This window comes from Phalacrocorax aristotelis, chromosome 4 (assembly GCF_949628215.1).
Source record: "Phalacrocorax aristotelis chromosome 4, bGulAri2.1, whole genome shotgun sequence".
NCBI lineage: Eukaryota > Metazoa > Chordata > Aves > Suliformes > Phalacrocoracidae > Phalacrocorax > Phalacrocorax aristotelis.
Genome location: NC_134279.1, coordinates 7,151,871 through 7,169,017, shown reverse-complemented (window position 1 = coordinate 7,169,017; position 17,147 = coordinate 7,151,871). Strand labels below are relative to the sequence as shown.

General features: G+C 39.0%; 1 protein-coding gene across 16 annotated transcripts in view; it reads right to left on the bottom strand.

Annotated features, from left to right (window-relative positions):
* The window catches only part of BLTP1 (bridge-like lipid transfer protein family member 1), a 125,138-nt gene that overhangs the window by 70,853 nt on the left and 37,138 nt on the right, over positions 1 to 17,147 (bottom strand). For all 16 annotated transcript variants that reach the window (XM_075090199.1, XM_075090183.1, XM_075090188.1 and 13 more), the window contains exons 19-28: positions 15,829 to 16,037; positions 12,603 to 12,830; positions 11,888 to 12,025; positions 9,690 to 9,866; positions 7,176 to 7,304; positions 6,213 to 6,332; positions 3,821 to 4,098; positions 2,814 to 3,064; positions 2,106 to 2,364; positions 842 to 1,685 (exon numbers count right to left, since the gene is read on the bottom strand). In XM_075090199.1, the coding sequence (XP_074946300.1) occupies positions 842 to 1,685; positions 2,106 to 2,364; positions 2,814 to 3,064; positions 3,821 to 4,098; positions 6,213 to 6,332; positions 7,176 to 7,304; positions 9,690 to 9,866; positions 11,888 to 12,025; positions 12,603 to 12,830; positions 15,829 to 16,037 (2,633 nt within the window). The remainder of the gene's footprint in view (positions 1 to 841; positions 1,686 to 2,105; positions 2,365 to 2,813; positions 3,065 to 3,820; positions 4,099 to 6,212; positions 6,333 to 7,175; positions 7,305 to 9,689; positions 9,867 to 11,887; positions 12,026 to 12,602; positions 12,831 to 15,828; positions 16,038 to 17,147) is intronic.

Here is a 17,147-nt window from a genome sequence, read left to right as displayed (position 1 = left end):
TAAGATAAAAGTGCAAAGAAATTTATTACCTTCCTTCTATATATGAAAAAAATACCCAAGGTATCTTCAAATAAGGATTCTCCTTACAGTTTTTCTTACAAGAATCCCTCATATGCAGATTCTCCAATATAGTACACAGAACCTCCTAGTTGTTTTTTTAATGACTTTAGAGGTTAGATTACAACGTTTTTACGTAGCTAAATAGACTAATTACTTTAAAAGACTCCAAATACTAATCTACAAAAGGCTTGCACAAAGTTTTTGCTGCAAAGTGATAAGAAATTAAACTCCAGAACTTAGATGCCTATTTTCTACCGAGTCATTTCCATTATTTTTCGTGTATTTCATTTCACCGCCTTCCTTAAGCACGTATGCTCACATCACATACATAATGAGGAGTAAAAAAAAAAAGCCCATTTATAAAAATAATTTGCTAAATCTGTGAGTTTCAACTTTAAGTAAAGCATTTACAGCCTAGATTATTCTTTATCAGTATTAAATATACTGCTACTGAAGTTCTGTGAAACATGTATTTTAAGCAAAACTCACATAAATATCTTTCAGCTGCCTGTCATTCAACAGGCAGCATTTTTAAGCGCAATAATGACAATTCAGAACACACATCTTATCCACAGAATTCTAACTTCATTTTTTCTTTTCCACAGCCTCCCAGCCACACAGCCCATTATCTGAAGTCAGAAATCCAAAGTATTCCTTAACTGAAAGCAAAGAAGTTTCAAGTTTCTCATAGCTTTATTTACACTACAGGTGTATTAAGCAATTTTAACTCCTTTGGGATTCTTACTCCTTCCTCTACTCTTTCTTCCTCCATCCTCCATACCTTAAAAGTTGGGACAGAAAGTTGCTCAAAAGATGACGAACTTTCTTCACTCGTTGGCGTGTCAAGGTCTAAAGGGCGATGTAAAGAGGATTTTGAAGTTCTTTTGTTAGTTGGATGCTTTACTGACCAGTTGATCACCTGGAACTGTGTAAGATAGTTTTGGTAACATGCCATTACAGGCTGCTGGGAAGTTATTTGCTCACTTTCCACAGTCTTCTCAGATTCCGCGACATACATGTTCTCAACATGCTCATCTTCTCCTCCCAGAGCTGAAACAAATGAAGCCTGTGAAGGATGAGTCTTAATTGGCAACGTTTTAACATCTTGACTAATTTCCCCATGGACTGTGCTTGTTAAGGGCCCTTCCACACTGTGATAAATAGACCCTCTACTATATTCAGTTTTCTGAGCTTGTTTTTTTCTCTTCTTCCTCCCTGGATAGGTTCCTGGACCTTCGTCGCTACTTATTGGCTCAAACTCTTCTGCTGCAGAAAAATAAGCTTCGCTGTCAGCCATTGACATACTGGAATCCATTGAGCGATACTGGTGAAATGAGTTTGAATCTGCAGATGGAGTATACGGAAAAGAACCAAAGCTCCTCCTCTGCTTTGGGGAGTCCAAGACATTCTCATCACTGCGAGACACATCGCTGCTGAACTGCACACCAACCGGAACAGGCTGCTTGTCTCCATAGAAGGCTGCCGTTAGGCTCTTAGTGCTCCCGAGCCGGGTGGAGCACATGGACGCTTGCCGTTTCAGTGGAGACCTCATGGGAGACTGACCAACAGGCCTTTCCTGGTTGCCAGGGGATGCAGGGCTGCCCTCTGCACCCTCAACTGCAACACTGGAAATAAAAATTAAAGGTTCATTTGCTTATTTTATTACTAATGCTTCTCTTTTCACATTATAGGACCTGTCAAACACTTCAGTGATTCCCTTACTTGCTATTAGCAAAGCAATTATTTTCATGATGCTGCTCACATCCTAAATTCTGCCACTTGTTAATCCAGTTGTCTACATACAGAGGATGCAAAACCGAACATTAACAGCAAGTGCTGTTGTCTTACATGCTGGATTTTCTACCCAGATCAGGTAATCATCCCATATTAGGGATCCAAATTTGCACTGAAACTATGGAAATGCATTTCAGGAGTACCATTAGGAAATAACCAACACTTTATAAATTGCTAAATATCAGGGTTTTTTCCTGTCATAACGTATTCAAGGGTTGACTTATACTTCTACGTGGATAGAGAGTACTAACCTTCCATGACCATCTTCCCTTTTTGCACCAGACAAGAACTCCTTCTGTCCCAAGTGATCCTCAGTAGCTGACGATGGGCTGTCCTTCTCACCTGCAAGCAAGGGGAGCGCAGCACTAGAACTGCTCGTTTCCTCGGAAGACGATGAGGAGCTATGGGAGCGCAATGGCACTTGTAGGCTTAGATGTTGTGCTTTTCTTTCTATTTCCACACCCATAGATCTGCAATCCCAATCTTTTCGTTTTACACCATTTGCTTTACCTAGGATCAGAAACAGAAAAATCTAACATCTCATAACAAAACTACAATGGTTTCTTCCCTGCCCACTGAAATAAAAATCATTACAAATAAAAGCCCTAGTTTTGAAATGCATACACATACTAGCATGTACTAAAAAAAATTAATAAAGTCATAGCAGCAAAACATTAAATTGTCTTAGTAGACAGCTTTCTATATAAGTAGAACAGACACAAGTCAAAAAACTTCTTTTTACTCAGAAAGGAGTTGCATGTTAATATACGAATTCAGCATATGAAAGTTTGCCCACTACTGTCAAGCTCCTGTCTGCTCTCAGAAGGGCCCATGCTACTACAAAACCAACAAGTACTATTCATTAATCAGAATTGAAAAGACTATAAATACTAATGTACAGTTAAGCGATTCTACTTTTGGGCAAAATAGAGTAAAATTACAGTACAATGCATTCTCACCATCTAAAATCTTAGGAATCTCCTTAGTAATTATCCATTCTCCTGGCTGCAGTAAAGACTGCCCATAAAACATATCAGATTCTGCACTTGTACTTGAGAAAGCAGAGCTGCTTGAAGGTGTCAGTTCCTCAAGTTTGAAAAAATCTAGTCCTGTCAACGTGCCACCGAAGAATCGACAACCACCAAGACAGCCACACTTGTTCTTGCTTCTCTTATTCCTCAAATTATCATCAGGCCACAAAAACCACAATCTATACAAAGGCAGAAAAACACAAAACAGAACAAAAGCATGACCACATCAGCCTCAGTGCATTTAAATTCAGTGAAAACAAGATTAAAGGATATCCCTATCTCATATGTGAGCTCCTATTTCACCACCATGAAATGAGAAAGGAAGATTTGTATCTGAAACACAGATGTAAGACATAAAATTAAGGATTAGCTCCAGCAAGGAGCAAATCACAAATGTATATGAAGTGCTCAGGCACAGATTATGTTCACCTGCCACAATACATGCTAACAGAAGCAACCCCTTCTCTCAGCACAAAGGCAGGCACTGCAAACACACTCCACGCTGGTGTACGTTGCTTATGCCAGAGGCAATTGTCCTTTGGGGAGACACACAAATCAGTTACACCAGGCATCTTATTCACAGCTGCTCATCAGCTTCCTCAGGACTCTAAGGCCTGTTTTCAGTCCAGCCTGAGAACAAAGGACAAATTCGATTCCCTCCTCTCCCTGATCTTCATGTTGGAGGATAAGGCAAAGCAGAGGGGAGACTTAGGTTTTGCCAAAAATCATACAATTTTTGTACAGCCCAAGCACATTCAAATCACCAACCTCATACATAAGCATTCAAGATACTTTTAAAGAAACTACAATGAATTGTAATCTATGTAAGAAAAAAAAATCCACAAAAGCAAAAAACAAAGTTCCGTTTTTAGATGAATGTATTAACTTACACCACCCAAAAATGTAAATGAACCTCCTTCAATCGTATGTCTTACCTCTTAGTCCGGTTATCGTGCGTTTCTAAGAAATGTCTCTGTACTTCATGCTTAGAAGGATGATCTGCAGCTAAAGCGATGTCAGCAGTGATGAGCCCCAAGTTGACAGAGCCAGCTTCCAGCCAATATGCCCTCCTTAGTATTGGCTGAAGACCAGTTCTGCAATTGTTCACCTGCTCAACATATTGTCTCAGTTGCAAGTCTTGAATAGCCGCACTTACACCTTCTCCAACAGACTGGTTGTGGAGGTTGCAGTTTGCAATACGTATGGCACCCATCTGAAAACATGATTTATAACATGAACTCTGATTAGTCATGAGCAAAACACAGGAAGAGTAGCTTAAACCAGTTTACACACCACCTGCTACGCAGCAGAAAGATGTCAGTAAACTATTCTCTCAAAAAAAAGACCAAGAACCAGGTTCTTATGCAAGCATGTGCACACACACACAACAGAAGACAAGCTTAGAAATTAGTTTCAGCCAGTTTTTAAATAACAAAAAGAAAAACTCTACTTAGGAGTCTCCTTTTGTAAAGGAATCAAACAAGAAAGCTCAACTAAGGACAGGTGATGTAATGAACCTTTAAAAAAATTAAATCATCATTAAATTCTTCACTGTCATCTAAACACCGAGAAATCTGAAATGTCAAAATCTGATATATGATCTGACATGATATGGGTCATTCTGTGTCCTTAGACTAAAACATCGATTATATACTTTGAATACAAAGCTGTATTTACTCTACAATTAATAAATAGCTCAGTGATACAATCATGTTAAACACTGTAAAACTCTAGAAATTCCAGATCCTAAACCTTAACTGAGGCCCATATGAATCGTGGTACGATCACTCTCCACTTCTGGTACTGGCATAACTCTAGTAGTTTCGTTGAATCAAACAGGAGGCCGCCCTTCTATGAAAAGCACAATACCGGCAGGAGCCAACCCTCTCCAAAGAGGAACCAGAAGTTCTTGCTTTACCCCCGCACTTAGCCAGGGAAACTGGTCACTGTACAACTAACCCACCTGCCCGTACAGTATCAATCCTCCCCGACAGTGGTGAACCCTAATAAAAGATGACATAGCCCTGCCACACATGCTTAGTCTTCAAACTTCAAATAATCTGAAGACATTGGATCAAATTTCCTGCACAGCTTGAGTCCTCTCCAAAAAGTCACCACGAAGTACCTGAAATTTCAGATCCAGTTTTCAAACTTCTCACAGGGAAAAGAAGGAAAGCTAAAAAAGAAACCAGCCACAGAAGAGCTATCCACAGGGTTTATACTAAATTAATACTTCTCTTCTGTCAGACTATAAGGGAGCACTGGAAATCTTTTTTTTTTTCTAATTCGAATGAAACACATTTGGGATACAATTTTCTCAAGTGGTTCAGGTTATTAAGCTGCCTTTGAAAATACTGCCATTCATATTTATGCCTGCAAACACAGTTAATATTTGTGATGGTGCTTTTTAATATTGGACTCAAAAGAATTTGAAGACAAATGCAATTTTTTTTACTGCCACAAGGTAGCAAGCCATTCAAATGACTAGAGACCATGTCATTAAAAAAAATACGTCTAAAACAGCTACCACTTTCCTTCAGTTAGATTTTTGCTCATAATGTGAAGCTGTCCCAAAAACCTTACATGTTAAGTCTACCTTTTAAAACCTAATTTATTAATGGATAGCACAAGTGCTAGTCACTTACACCAGCATAGCACTTTTCTCCTTTTCTGTTGTTACCATAACTCAATTGTCTCTTAACCTGTATTTTGCTACACTGAATAAACTATTCCAGTTTTCTCTTGTATGATAGGGTAATGGAGAGAATACCAGCTCCTCTCTGCACATGCTTTTTTGAACAGAGGATACATGATGCAGTATTCTAGATTCAGTCAGGCAGTGGCACTAACACTTCTCCCATCTCTGCCAAAGATACATCTTAATTCAAACAGCTGTATCACATAAGACGACCATGAGTTATCAAGCACTGACTTGTACTTAATCCATATCAATCATTTCCAGTTGCTGCGTTACTAACTTACAGCACAAGTTCTTATTAGCTCTCAGGCACAGACACAGAGATTTATATTGCCCAGTGTTTCCTTAAATGTTTTACACCAATCCTGCAGATTCCACTCTTATTTTGGCAGACATCTGCTCCTCCTTACCATTTTCCAAGATCATTAACAGAATTACTAAGCAGAAGCCAAACCAATCTACTCCTGGCCCAGTCCAAGCCAACCTTTTATCACGCAAAGTTTCAGAAATTCTGCTTAGTCCATCACATGTAAGCAAGCAATAAATTCTGGAAGCCATTCTATCCCAAAACGCAAAGAACTCCATTGATAAACAAGCATTTTAATTGCTGTTAAGAGAAATATTTCTACCTTTATATTGGTGGCACAGCCATGTTCTACCACATACAGATCTGCTCCATCCATGGCTAAGCGTGTCATAGTGTACTTTAAGTCATCAGATGTTGGGCACGGCCCTGGGACACAGTTCATCTGAAGGAAAGAAAGAGATATAAACGTATATCAGGAGGTTTGGCTTAGTTTAGTTTGTGGTTATCCTTTCATTTATGTTCTGTTTAACAGAGACTTAAAACTAGAGCAATAAAAAGTGAGCTATTCTACACTATCAACATGAGTATGACATGCGGTGTTTCCGCGCTGAGGTTCATTTTCATTAGTGAACATTTAATTCTTCTGTCCAGCAACATCAGGGGACTCAGTTGGCTCTCCTGGCTTCTACCAGCAAACATCACAAAAACTGGAACAAAACAAAGGAGGATGTCGAGAGAAGAAATTCGGGTTTCATACTTAATATATGGCAAACTTCCTTCAGTCTTCAAGTGACCATGCAAACTGATTCCACGGGACAAGTACCAAAAGCAGAATCCACAGTGACATGATGGTTAAGTAAGAGTCCCATGTTTTAAAAAATTAAAAAAAAAAAAAGGTCACTGTTTCTTCAACAGAGGATATGCAATGAAAAACTACCATGGAAATGTGCCAGGAGCATGAGGGGAAGTATGACCTTTGTCTCTTAAGGAACACTGGAGTATGCACCTTTATCTCTTAACGCCACAGTAGAGGTAAGAAACTAGGCATGACTTCTGTGGATACCATTTCTCAAAATATTTCACAGAGCACAAAAGCATCGAGCATACCCACAGGAAGATCCAGAGAGAATTGCTTTTCTTTCTAAAACTTAATTGTAATTTATCAAAGGGAGATCCAATCTGACTATATACTCCATGTGTCTTGATAAATTTAAGGCTGGACTTCTAGACTGTTCCAAAGAACCTGTGCAAATACAGTAAGCAATTAAGACAGATGAAAGTTTACCTTAGAGTCACAAAACCGACGATCAATTCCATGCTGGCATATTATTACAGATTTTGGCCTCTCCAGTTCAAACTCCCGGCACACCACATGAAATACAAAGGTCTGCCCCCATTCCAGAAGAGACCCGAGCTGTAAGCAAATAACACCACCTTGTCTAATAGTAAGTACACAAACTTCTGGTATTTGACAGAGTACTGAAAGAACATCACAAAGGTGGGGAAGTGAGCAGGAGTAAGAACAAACCAAGGACCCTACCATAACATTCTGGCTGCATTATCTTGCTTACACATAGTCTATTTCCTGTTGCTCAAGACCGACTTTTATTTTTGTGTGTACCACAACATGCAAGTCCCTGTAGCTTTTCATGGATAACACCGTGATGTTAAATAATTTTCTAAATTATTTCTTAATATAAGGCAACAGCTTTTGTTATTACGACCAACTGACTTCACTGTAAAAACAAAGCCCCCCCTATTTTACCTCAAAAAATACCTCAGAACACTCTATTACCATTCATAATTTAAATGTCAGACTTCCTTGTATATAAGTAACAAAGTTACATTTAGAAAGCATAGGAGGAAACTGGCTAAACAGAACACTGCTGAATCTCACTGGACCTAGTAATTAGCCTATTGTTGATTTATATCTTTTATATAGTTAGCTCATTCATAAAGGAAATGATTCATGACTGTCTCTATTATGAGAGGGAAATGAGTTTTCTTTGGCTAGTCAAAGGAAAGGGCACTTAAAATCAGCAGTAATTTAACTGGAATTTAATACAGCTATGACTGTCCTGCACAAAATCTCTCCTCCTCCCTTTAGTGTCGTCCCTTCAAAAATTCTTGCAATACAGCACACTACGGGAGAAAAAAAGCCAATGACCCTGATAGAGCAAACGCAAATTCTGCTCCACAGCAGCGCTGACAACAAAAAAATAAAATAAAAATCCTGTATGAAGCCTACAACTGAGGATGGCTTTGTAGGGGAAGACAATCCTGAAGCTGCATCAAGCATTTAGAAATGTTCTCTAACCTTAGAGTACTTTGAATCAATTAGGTTTAATTTTGAAACATAGAGCAGTGGAGTAAATAGTATAGCTTATCGAAATCAGTGGTAGCATTTTCGGAGACACTGAAACAAAAGTCTGTATATGTAGCATGAAAATGTATCTGCAGTCAATTCTTTCCATTTACTGAAATTGCTCGTATGCCTTACTTTGATTTTATTTGCTGCACAAGTCTCGTAATGAAATACGTGTTTAATCCTAGAAAATAATGCCAATTTTTAGGGGAAGGATGTAGAAACGTCTTTAAAAATTTTCCAAAAAATCAACAAATAAACCAGTCACTACGAAACAGAATTTCTGTTCTTTTCTCACTTCTCAGAATACACTAACAGAGCAACCTTTTTTAAAGATCTGGCAGCCCACACCAGAAATAAATCAAAGTGATCTTGCTATTGTATACACGGAGCCATTATTATATCTGGGAAAAAAAAAGTAACACAATAAATGACAAAACTAAAGGGAGTTAGTGCTAAAACTGACCTAAGAAAACCCAATGTTATGAAAGCAAACTATGTTCCGGTGGGACCAAGCATCAGAATTTATGCGGTGAGCGCAGCACGCCTGAGCTACCAGCTACTCTCCTGCTGAGGCCTGCCCATACTACACACTCCCACAAATTATCTCATTTGTCTCCTACTTTAAAATGTGACTTTGTGCATAGCTATTGAAAGCCAGAACTTCATCTGCAAGCTAAATTCCTGCCAGATGCTCAACTCGATCTCCTTATGGCTGGCAGCATCTCTTCACGTGTGTATCTCCAAGAACCTTATACCTGAGGGGTATCAAACTGCCTTGCAAACTGTAATCGCGACTGGATACTTCATTTGTCCTTCCCAGAGAGTTAACCAGCAGGGGTAACAAACCTGCATCTCCAGAAGTCAGCATCATAAAAGAAAAGTAACCTCAGAGGAAGTCACAGACAACTAAGTCATCTCACACTTAAACCTTCTAAATGGATTTCCCTTGCTCCTCTTCATTACCTAGTTTATGGCTGAAGGCATCCCAAAACACTGCTCTGTTTACAGAGCGGTATTATTTACTCTGCAATTAAACCACTTAAAGCGCATGTAAATACTGTGGCTGCCTTTCTTTCAGTATTAAAGTACACTAACACACATACATGTAACATACAAGTGTTTACATCTAGTGACAACAGTACTCACTACCGATTTGTTTGTGCTCTGTTACTATCATCCCTTCAAATTCTTATATAACACTAGCCACCCTGCTACACCTAGATTTAACAGGAGTATCAGATTCAGCTCATTTGACATCTCCTATCATATATAGAAATGGCTAAATTTTCAAACTATAAAATTAAGGTTAGCTAAGGCACAGATGCATCCAAATTCAGTTGAGATCATGTGCCTCCCAAAAATCTGTGCTATGCCAGTGGTACAAGAAAGAAGAAAAGCAATACTTCAAAGCAAATAGTTTCTAGATGGTACCTGTGGTGCCGTAACTTTGGCTGTAAGGCTTCCAGCCTGTACATCTATCAGCCACGCATATTCTAGAGTATCACTTCCAAGAGGCAGACCTTCTGCTGAAAACATTGCATGGGCGCGCAACTGCAGACCCGACAGGCTGATGTGACCCTCTCGAAGGACTTCATCCACTGCAGGTCGCTGTTAAGGACAAGGAAGTTAAAGCTAAGATTTGCAAAGAACACATCAATAGAAAGTGCAAAAACCGTGTTGCCGGAAACACTTCGTACACATTCGTCTTCACCTCTTAAATCCTGCTGACGTTTGTATAGCTAGACAGTCCCAAGACCTCTCAGCATTACCCACCCAACAACATATATGCAAATCTTACAGAGGGAGAGGGAAGTTTCCCTAACCTAAGTTTGTTTTAATTTCTAGCAACTGTCGCCAACAATCTTCCCCAGTAAACTCCACACGGTGACATCTAGACACCATCTGTTAAATATTAGTGCAATAAAATATAAACAAAGAATGGAAGAGCATGTTTAACAATTGAAATGATGAGGTTAAAAAACATGACTTGCAAAGGATCGCTACTATTGGAGAGCTGACGTATTATTAAAAAAAATTAAAAATAAATGTAAAAAAACCCAAACACAAACATCCGAGGCTGCCCTCTAAGTTGCACTTTTCACCAAAGTATTTCTTGCCACCTAAAGCAAAGCTACTCGTTTGCAGATATGAAAATTCTGATGTAATACTTTTCGAAAGAATATTACTCCACCAGCCAGAAAAGAAGCTGAAAAGATAAAAACAGCACAGGCAGACACGAGAAGCTTGTGACTGCATGGAGGTAGGCTGTGGATTATGGACAGTAAGTCAACAGCAGATCTTCTCTTTCATTCCGTTTTTTCAACCTGTTATCTTGCCTGGTTTGTTTTCCACTGTCAGCAAACCTGTTGGAGTTGCTTAAACAAGAAGAAACATGCCCTACTCTTTTGATATCACTGGTGACCCATGTCTCGAGTCAGAAGCTATTTCAAAACAATATAAATGGGAAACATGATGCAATGATACTTGTCCAGCTAGGCAGAGGGACAACTCCTGTCCTATATACATAAGTACTACTAACTTCTCACTTTAAGGTTGAGCTGGGAAGTATCAAAGAGCACTTTTGAGATACATAAGGCGAGTAACGGGTCAATTTTTTTTTAAACTCAAAATATTTATATTTCCAACACTAAACGGCAAGAATTAATACAAAGTCAAACACTAGGTAATAGTAACACACGTAACTGATCAAAACTTTCTTCACACTGTTTTCACAAACATGCCACCCTGCACGTTAGTCATTTCAATCAACAGAAATTCCCAGGCAGAAGTCTTATGTGTCCAAGTTAATGTTTCTGAATTAAAATAAATCCAACTAAAAAGAACACAGAAAACCTGAGGCAAAACATGTAACCGCAGCACTACTAAGTCTAAACAGTGTGAATACTGAAAAGAAGTCGTGCAATACGTCTCAGGGCTGTGAAACTAAATCATTTAAAAAGGAAAAATAAAAAAAAAAAAAGGTTTTTCCTGCAACCTCATTTCAGCTTCCTTGTATATATGAATTGCAATACAATAATTAAGTTACAGGTTCGAACAACACCTAAGGGTCTCATTCAATGCACAGAATAGATTGTTTCTTAAATAAGCAGCTATTCAAATGCTTGGATTCCTCATGGGATAAACAAAAGAAACACCCATAAAAAAACAAATATACAAAACTCTTCCAGCAGATTTGGATAACAGAACTGGAAATTCATAGGACACAATTTTTCATTACATCAAGGTTTTTGTGTTCAAGCTGTCATTGTCATCAGCTTCAGATGCGCCTTCTGACAACTTCATTCATCAGCAATCCAGATACTTAGCTCCAGACAAAAGCTATGAGGAAAACAGAATTTTGCCTGCCACCACGCTGTCAGTACATCCAATTTCTGCAGCTCTCTCAAAAGACGGCTCTATTAATCCCATATAGATTATGCATCTGCAATTCCTGTGACTTCACGCCATCGCTTTCTTCAGAGTGCTGCTAAAGACAATTGCAGTGTTGCAACCAAAAAACAAGACGTTTAGATTCTACACTCTCACAGAGGGTTTCTTCTTTATGATGATCACCGCAATTTCCACAATACAAATACACACACGCAAACATGTGAAAAACAGCTTACTACCTGATAGTTGTCATTCAGAAACAAATTCACTGGAGACAGTACAAGTTGAAGCATTGTTTCTCTAAATCCTTTCTTCATCTCAAAACACAACCTTTCCAAGAAAGCTGTAGGGCACTCGGGACCATCTGGACTGCAATGCTGAAATAAAAATTAAACACACCTGTTTCAGAAACCGAAAATACATAACATGATTGCAATTGTAAGATTAGAAGCAAACGTGTGAGCAGGAAGTGTGCTAATTTTCCTCCAAGTGGATACTCAAAAAGAAGCCTGTGCAACTCCAAAAACCTTTTGACAATTACATAAACAGCAATTCAAACCCAGTTGGGTGAACCCAATTTTTTATCTCGATTCTTGTTTGAGCTCCCAGGGATCCCTCACAATGCAGCTGCACAGAGCAGAATGCACCATTAGAAGACAGTTTTGCTAATTAGCAGCAAAATCATAATGGTCAATCAAAAATATTATCACACAAATCAAGCCCGTTGAATAAAAATCATATAAAAATTACCCAGTTTTGCCTCCCAGTTAAGCAAAATAAATCATCTCTCAAATTGGTTTAGACAGCCACAATTTTAACAGAGAGTACGCACACACTTTGGTAAGCACCGCTTTAACTTCATGTTGCAGGGTGTTCAAATTTAGCTCCAGATTATGAAACTAGAAAAAGAAAAATTACACGAAGCAAAATATTTTAAGATTCTAAAGTACTTACCACTGGCAATCGCCCATGTACTTTGTACAAATTCACAAGCACGGTGATATCCCACGGGCGTAAAGTAAGTGGGTGAACCGGCTTGACGGAACTTTCATTTTCTTTTTTGTCATTTTCCACTCCAACGGCTGTCCATCCAGAGCTTGAAGATGTTGACAGTGACAAAACAGGGCTTGAAATAACTTCTTCAAAATCAGTGTACATGTCATCTTCTCCAAAATAATTTTCCTAGGAAAAAAAATTGTTACGTCCGTATGGAAAACAAATTAAAAACATACAGGCAATGTAATGAAATTAAAATCTTAGCTCTCCCTAAAATAAGCAGTATAGCTACAACCTAGAGCTGAAGAAACATATATACTTCTATTTTATGAAAAATGGATACCTTAAATGAGCAAATTATGACCACATGCTTTGCAGGAAAAGAAGGGGCTCTCGGTCGTTCTCAAAGTAGCAATATTCTAGATGCATGCAATACAAATATCTCTTCTGAAGTACTACTACTGACATGTTGAACAGATCCTGTGCTAACTTTGATATAACGAAATGATATAACAAAGATAACTTTGAAAGTAAGAACACAAAGCATCCCGCAGGAAGTCACTCTCATCTAACTTTCTGAAACTTGTCAGCATATTTAAAAGTCCTAAACATGCTTCTAAAATATTAGTTCATACACATTTCTTCCCTTGGGTGTAGAGCCCACTTTGTTTCTAAGCCAATCCCCCACAATTATCTAAGACCAAAGTAACTTTACCAAATTCTACTGGGAAACAGATAATCCATCACTAATTCAACCAAAACAGGAAAAAAAAGCCAACTTCCTGTGTTTTATTTATTAATTGCATCAAAACCAGATTTCTGATAATTTGTCACCTCCTCTCCCCCTTAAAAAAAAAAACAAACAACAAAGGCCAGGGTCTCAAGAAGAATTTTCTGATGCAGGTTATATTTTCTGGTTTAATTCAGTGTGTGGGAAGTGTTGGGGACTAAGTGTTCTGTGGAGCAAAATCCTTTCTGACCATAGAGGTTACAACACAGACACAAACGTTGCTCCCTCATTCGTTCTCAGAAAGTTATTCAGTCCCTTGGCCTCTCATGTTGACAGAAACATTCCCACCCCTGCCAATTCCACTGGCGATTTCTGAGATGCAGACAAATGGGTGCTGGACTGAAGATTAAACAAGATTTGAATCTTATGGTGTTTCTTGCTCCCCCTCCTTCCCTTTTCTTTGCCTCATTTGGTTTCCAAAGTTTCTTTGTTCTTTCGTAAGCACAAGTCTGCAGCACAAGCAGGCAAAGAGGAAGTATACAACCAAGAAAAAAGTAAGCAAGCAACTGCAAGGTACCATGTCCTTGAAAAAGGCCTGCAGAAAAGGCAGGCTCGTTATCAACCTTGAAATAATAATTTCTGTGGACACATAATTTTACTATCTTGTACTGAGTCTCTGAAGTACTTTCGGGGTTAGCACATAGGAATTTAGCACTGTTCTGTGGCCAAACCAGAAAACCCTCAAAAGTCAAGCAAACATAATCTGCTCTCCTTTTTAGTAAAGGGAAAAGATAAAGGTCGATGTTACGATACAGACCTTGACATATATTTTATAAGGCAGACCCAGCAGAGGGTGCTAAGAACTCCAGAAACTTACTCCTGGTACCTTCTGCTGGGGATGCAAGGACCTATAAATTATTCATCCCCAGCCAGTAAGCACTTCAGTTAAAAAAAACAGTGCACTACACCAAAAAAGCTACCTCCCAAGAATAGAAGGCTTAACAAAACTGCATGAACAATGCATGTCCAGGAATCTCTCCCGCATGTATTAAAAAAGATCAATGAAAACAAAAATTCAACCACGAGACAGGAAAACAAGCATAAACCCCACCCCTAGAAATCTATTAGGAGATGGTGCCAGCACAGCTGGACAAGAAGATGTAAACACAGCCACAAAAATACTAAAAGGAACAATGAGTGTGCGCTTTCAAAACCAAGCTAGTCATCTAAATTTTCTCTTGAGATTTAGAAGATAAAAGTCAGATTTTTATCTGAGAAATCTGCACCTAAAAAAAAATAAATCATCACAGAATCAATTGATCTAACATAGCACTGTTCACATATACCTCCAGAGGCCAAGAGCACTGAAGAAGCGCTGCTTTGCTTGGAAAGACAGAACCATCTCATGAATTTATGGGCTCCAAAAGAGGAGCTCAATAAGCAATTCAAATATGGGTGCGTTTCCTCTGTATCAGATGAAGTCTTCAAGATGCAATACTAGCCTAATTTTAATACTATTTTCTTTAGTGACAACATGAAAAAATAATGAGCGTATTTGCAAGTCCTATACTGTACAAAACCTTAATATTTTCTGCTATTCATTGCTTACACACAATTCCCTATATACATTCATAAAAATGACTGTTTCAGTATGAGCCCTGATACTGACCACCTGTCTCAGAAAATTCCTCATCCTCTGACCCAAAATGAAAGCCTCCAGAAGCACTACCTTAGCCTAGATCTGCATAGGCTAAAACAGATCTTTAAAACAAACAAACAAACAAACAAAAAACCCACCAAAAAAAACCAAACACCAAAACCCAAGCGTTTTGCTGTTAGTCAAATAGAAGCGAGATGTTCAATCATCTCTGCTTTTGTCACAACAAGGCAGGGTGAGGGAGGTGGGAAGAAATTAATCTGTTTCTAGCCACCCTAAAGATCAGTAATCATAGAGCATCCTGAGTGGGAAGGGACCAACAAGGGTCATCAAGTCCCAACTCCTGTCCCTGCACAGGACAACCCCAAAATTCACACCAGGTCTCCGAGGGTGTTGTCCAAGTGCTTCTTGAATATCGCCAGGCTTGGTGGCGTGATACCTCCCTGGGGAGCCTGTTCCAGGGCTCCACCACCCTCTGGGGGAAGAACCTTTTCCTAATACTGAACCTAACCCTCCCCGGCACATCTTCCTGCCATTCCCTCGGGTGCTGTCGCTGGTCACCAGAGAGAAGAGATCAGCACCTGCCCCTCCTCCTCCCCTTGTGAAGAAGCTGTAGACCACGACGAGGTCTCCCCAGTATGCTGTATCACCAAAGTCATTCCAAACAAGTATTTCCAAAAAGTTTTCATCTAAATTCACGTGTTCTGCAGAATTCTAATTTTCCATTTCAAACAAGCTATTTCCCTTTCCTACACATGGCCATCCATAAATTTTATGAGTTGTGTTCCTACGCCTACCTTTATGGACAGAAAGGCTTTGAGCAGGGGTCCATACAGGGTTATCTGGGAATCTGGGGAGAGTTCCAGTTCTACATGGAGCTTATCCGGGGGTAGCTCTGAGGGGTCAAGGGGAAGGCGTGTTGATGCTGTGGGAGATGAAATCACGCTGTCGGCCGTTTTCTGCGATGGCCTTAGCACAGATAACATTGTTTCTTCCATTTCTGACACTTTGGAACAAAATAAAGAACAAAACAGGTTTTGATTACAAGTTAGGCTTCTGCCGGACAAAATTCTGTGAATATGAATGTGTATTAAATATACAACTTTTTGCAGCTTTCTAATTTGATTAGTAAAATTATGTTAATATGTCTATGCTACAGAACTGTTTTCTCATATCTAGTAACTATGGGAAGACAGGAAAATATAGAATATTTCAGTCAAGGTTAATTATGTACGAGAAAAATAATCCTTCAAGTTCTGAAAAAAAATTCCATTTATTTATCTTGCTTTTCTAGTTAAACAAAGACATGCTTTCACTTCAGTGTAGCAGATTTCCCACAACCACACAGCTATTGCAGAATAAACAAAAGGGAATAAATAGGAAAATTACAAAAGTTATATTAAAAACCTATTCTGAACTGGTAGCTCTGTAGGCCAAAATTTCCTCTCATTCCTCCTTTTTATTTGGAGTTAGGGCGAAGAAAGCACTTTGTCTTTTTTAAGTGAGGAAAGGCAAGAAGGAGGAAGTGAGTAACTGGAAGTGCTTTGGCGATTGCTGGGAAGTAAAGAACGCTATGGGAAAACCATATAACATTGACGCTCCAGACAAAGTAAGATTTCATGTACCAGTTTAACTGGAAGAACCGGCACATACAGAACTACAGTGAATACACACCTGTAGCCAGCAAACCTTCACGGCTTTTACTTACCAATATTGTCTACAACGCTTGCTCAGTGCTTGCATTACATTATGTGTTATAAATTAGCTAAATGCTGCAGTGAGATGACCACTTTTTTTGAAGCTGCATCTCATGTTATACAACGTATTTGTTTCTCAGAGCCTTAGAGAGTTCTATCAATCGACTCAGAAGAAAATACAGATGTTGCTACTGTAACAAACACATTCTATCAGCATCAGAGATTAGAAGTGAGCTGGACTGTGCTGGACTATTCATTGAAGGAAGCTGCAGATTAAGTTACCTGGGTACGCGTGCTGGTTTTGGCTGGGGCAGAGTTAGTTTTAGTCACAGTAGCAAGCATGGGACTATGTCTCGGATTTGTGCTGGAAACAGTGCTGACAACCATGGGATGTTTTGGTTACCGCTGAGCGGGGCTTA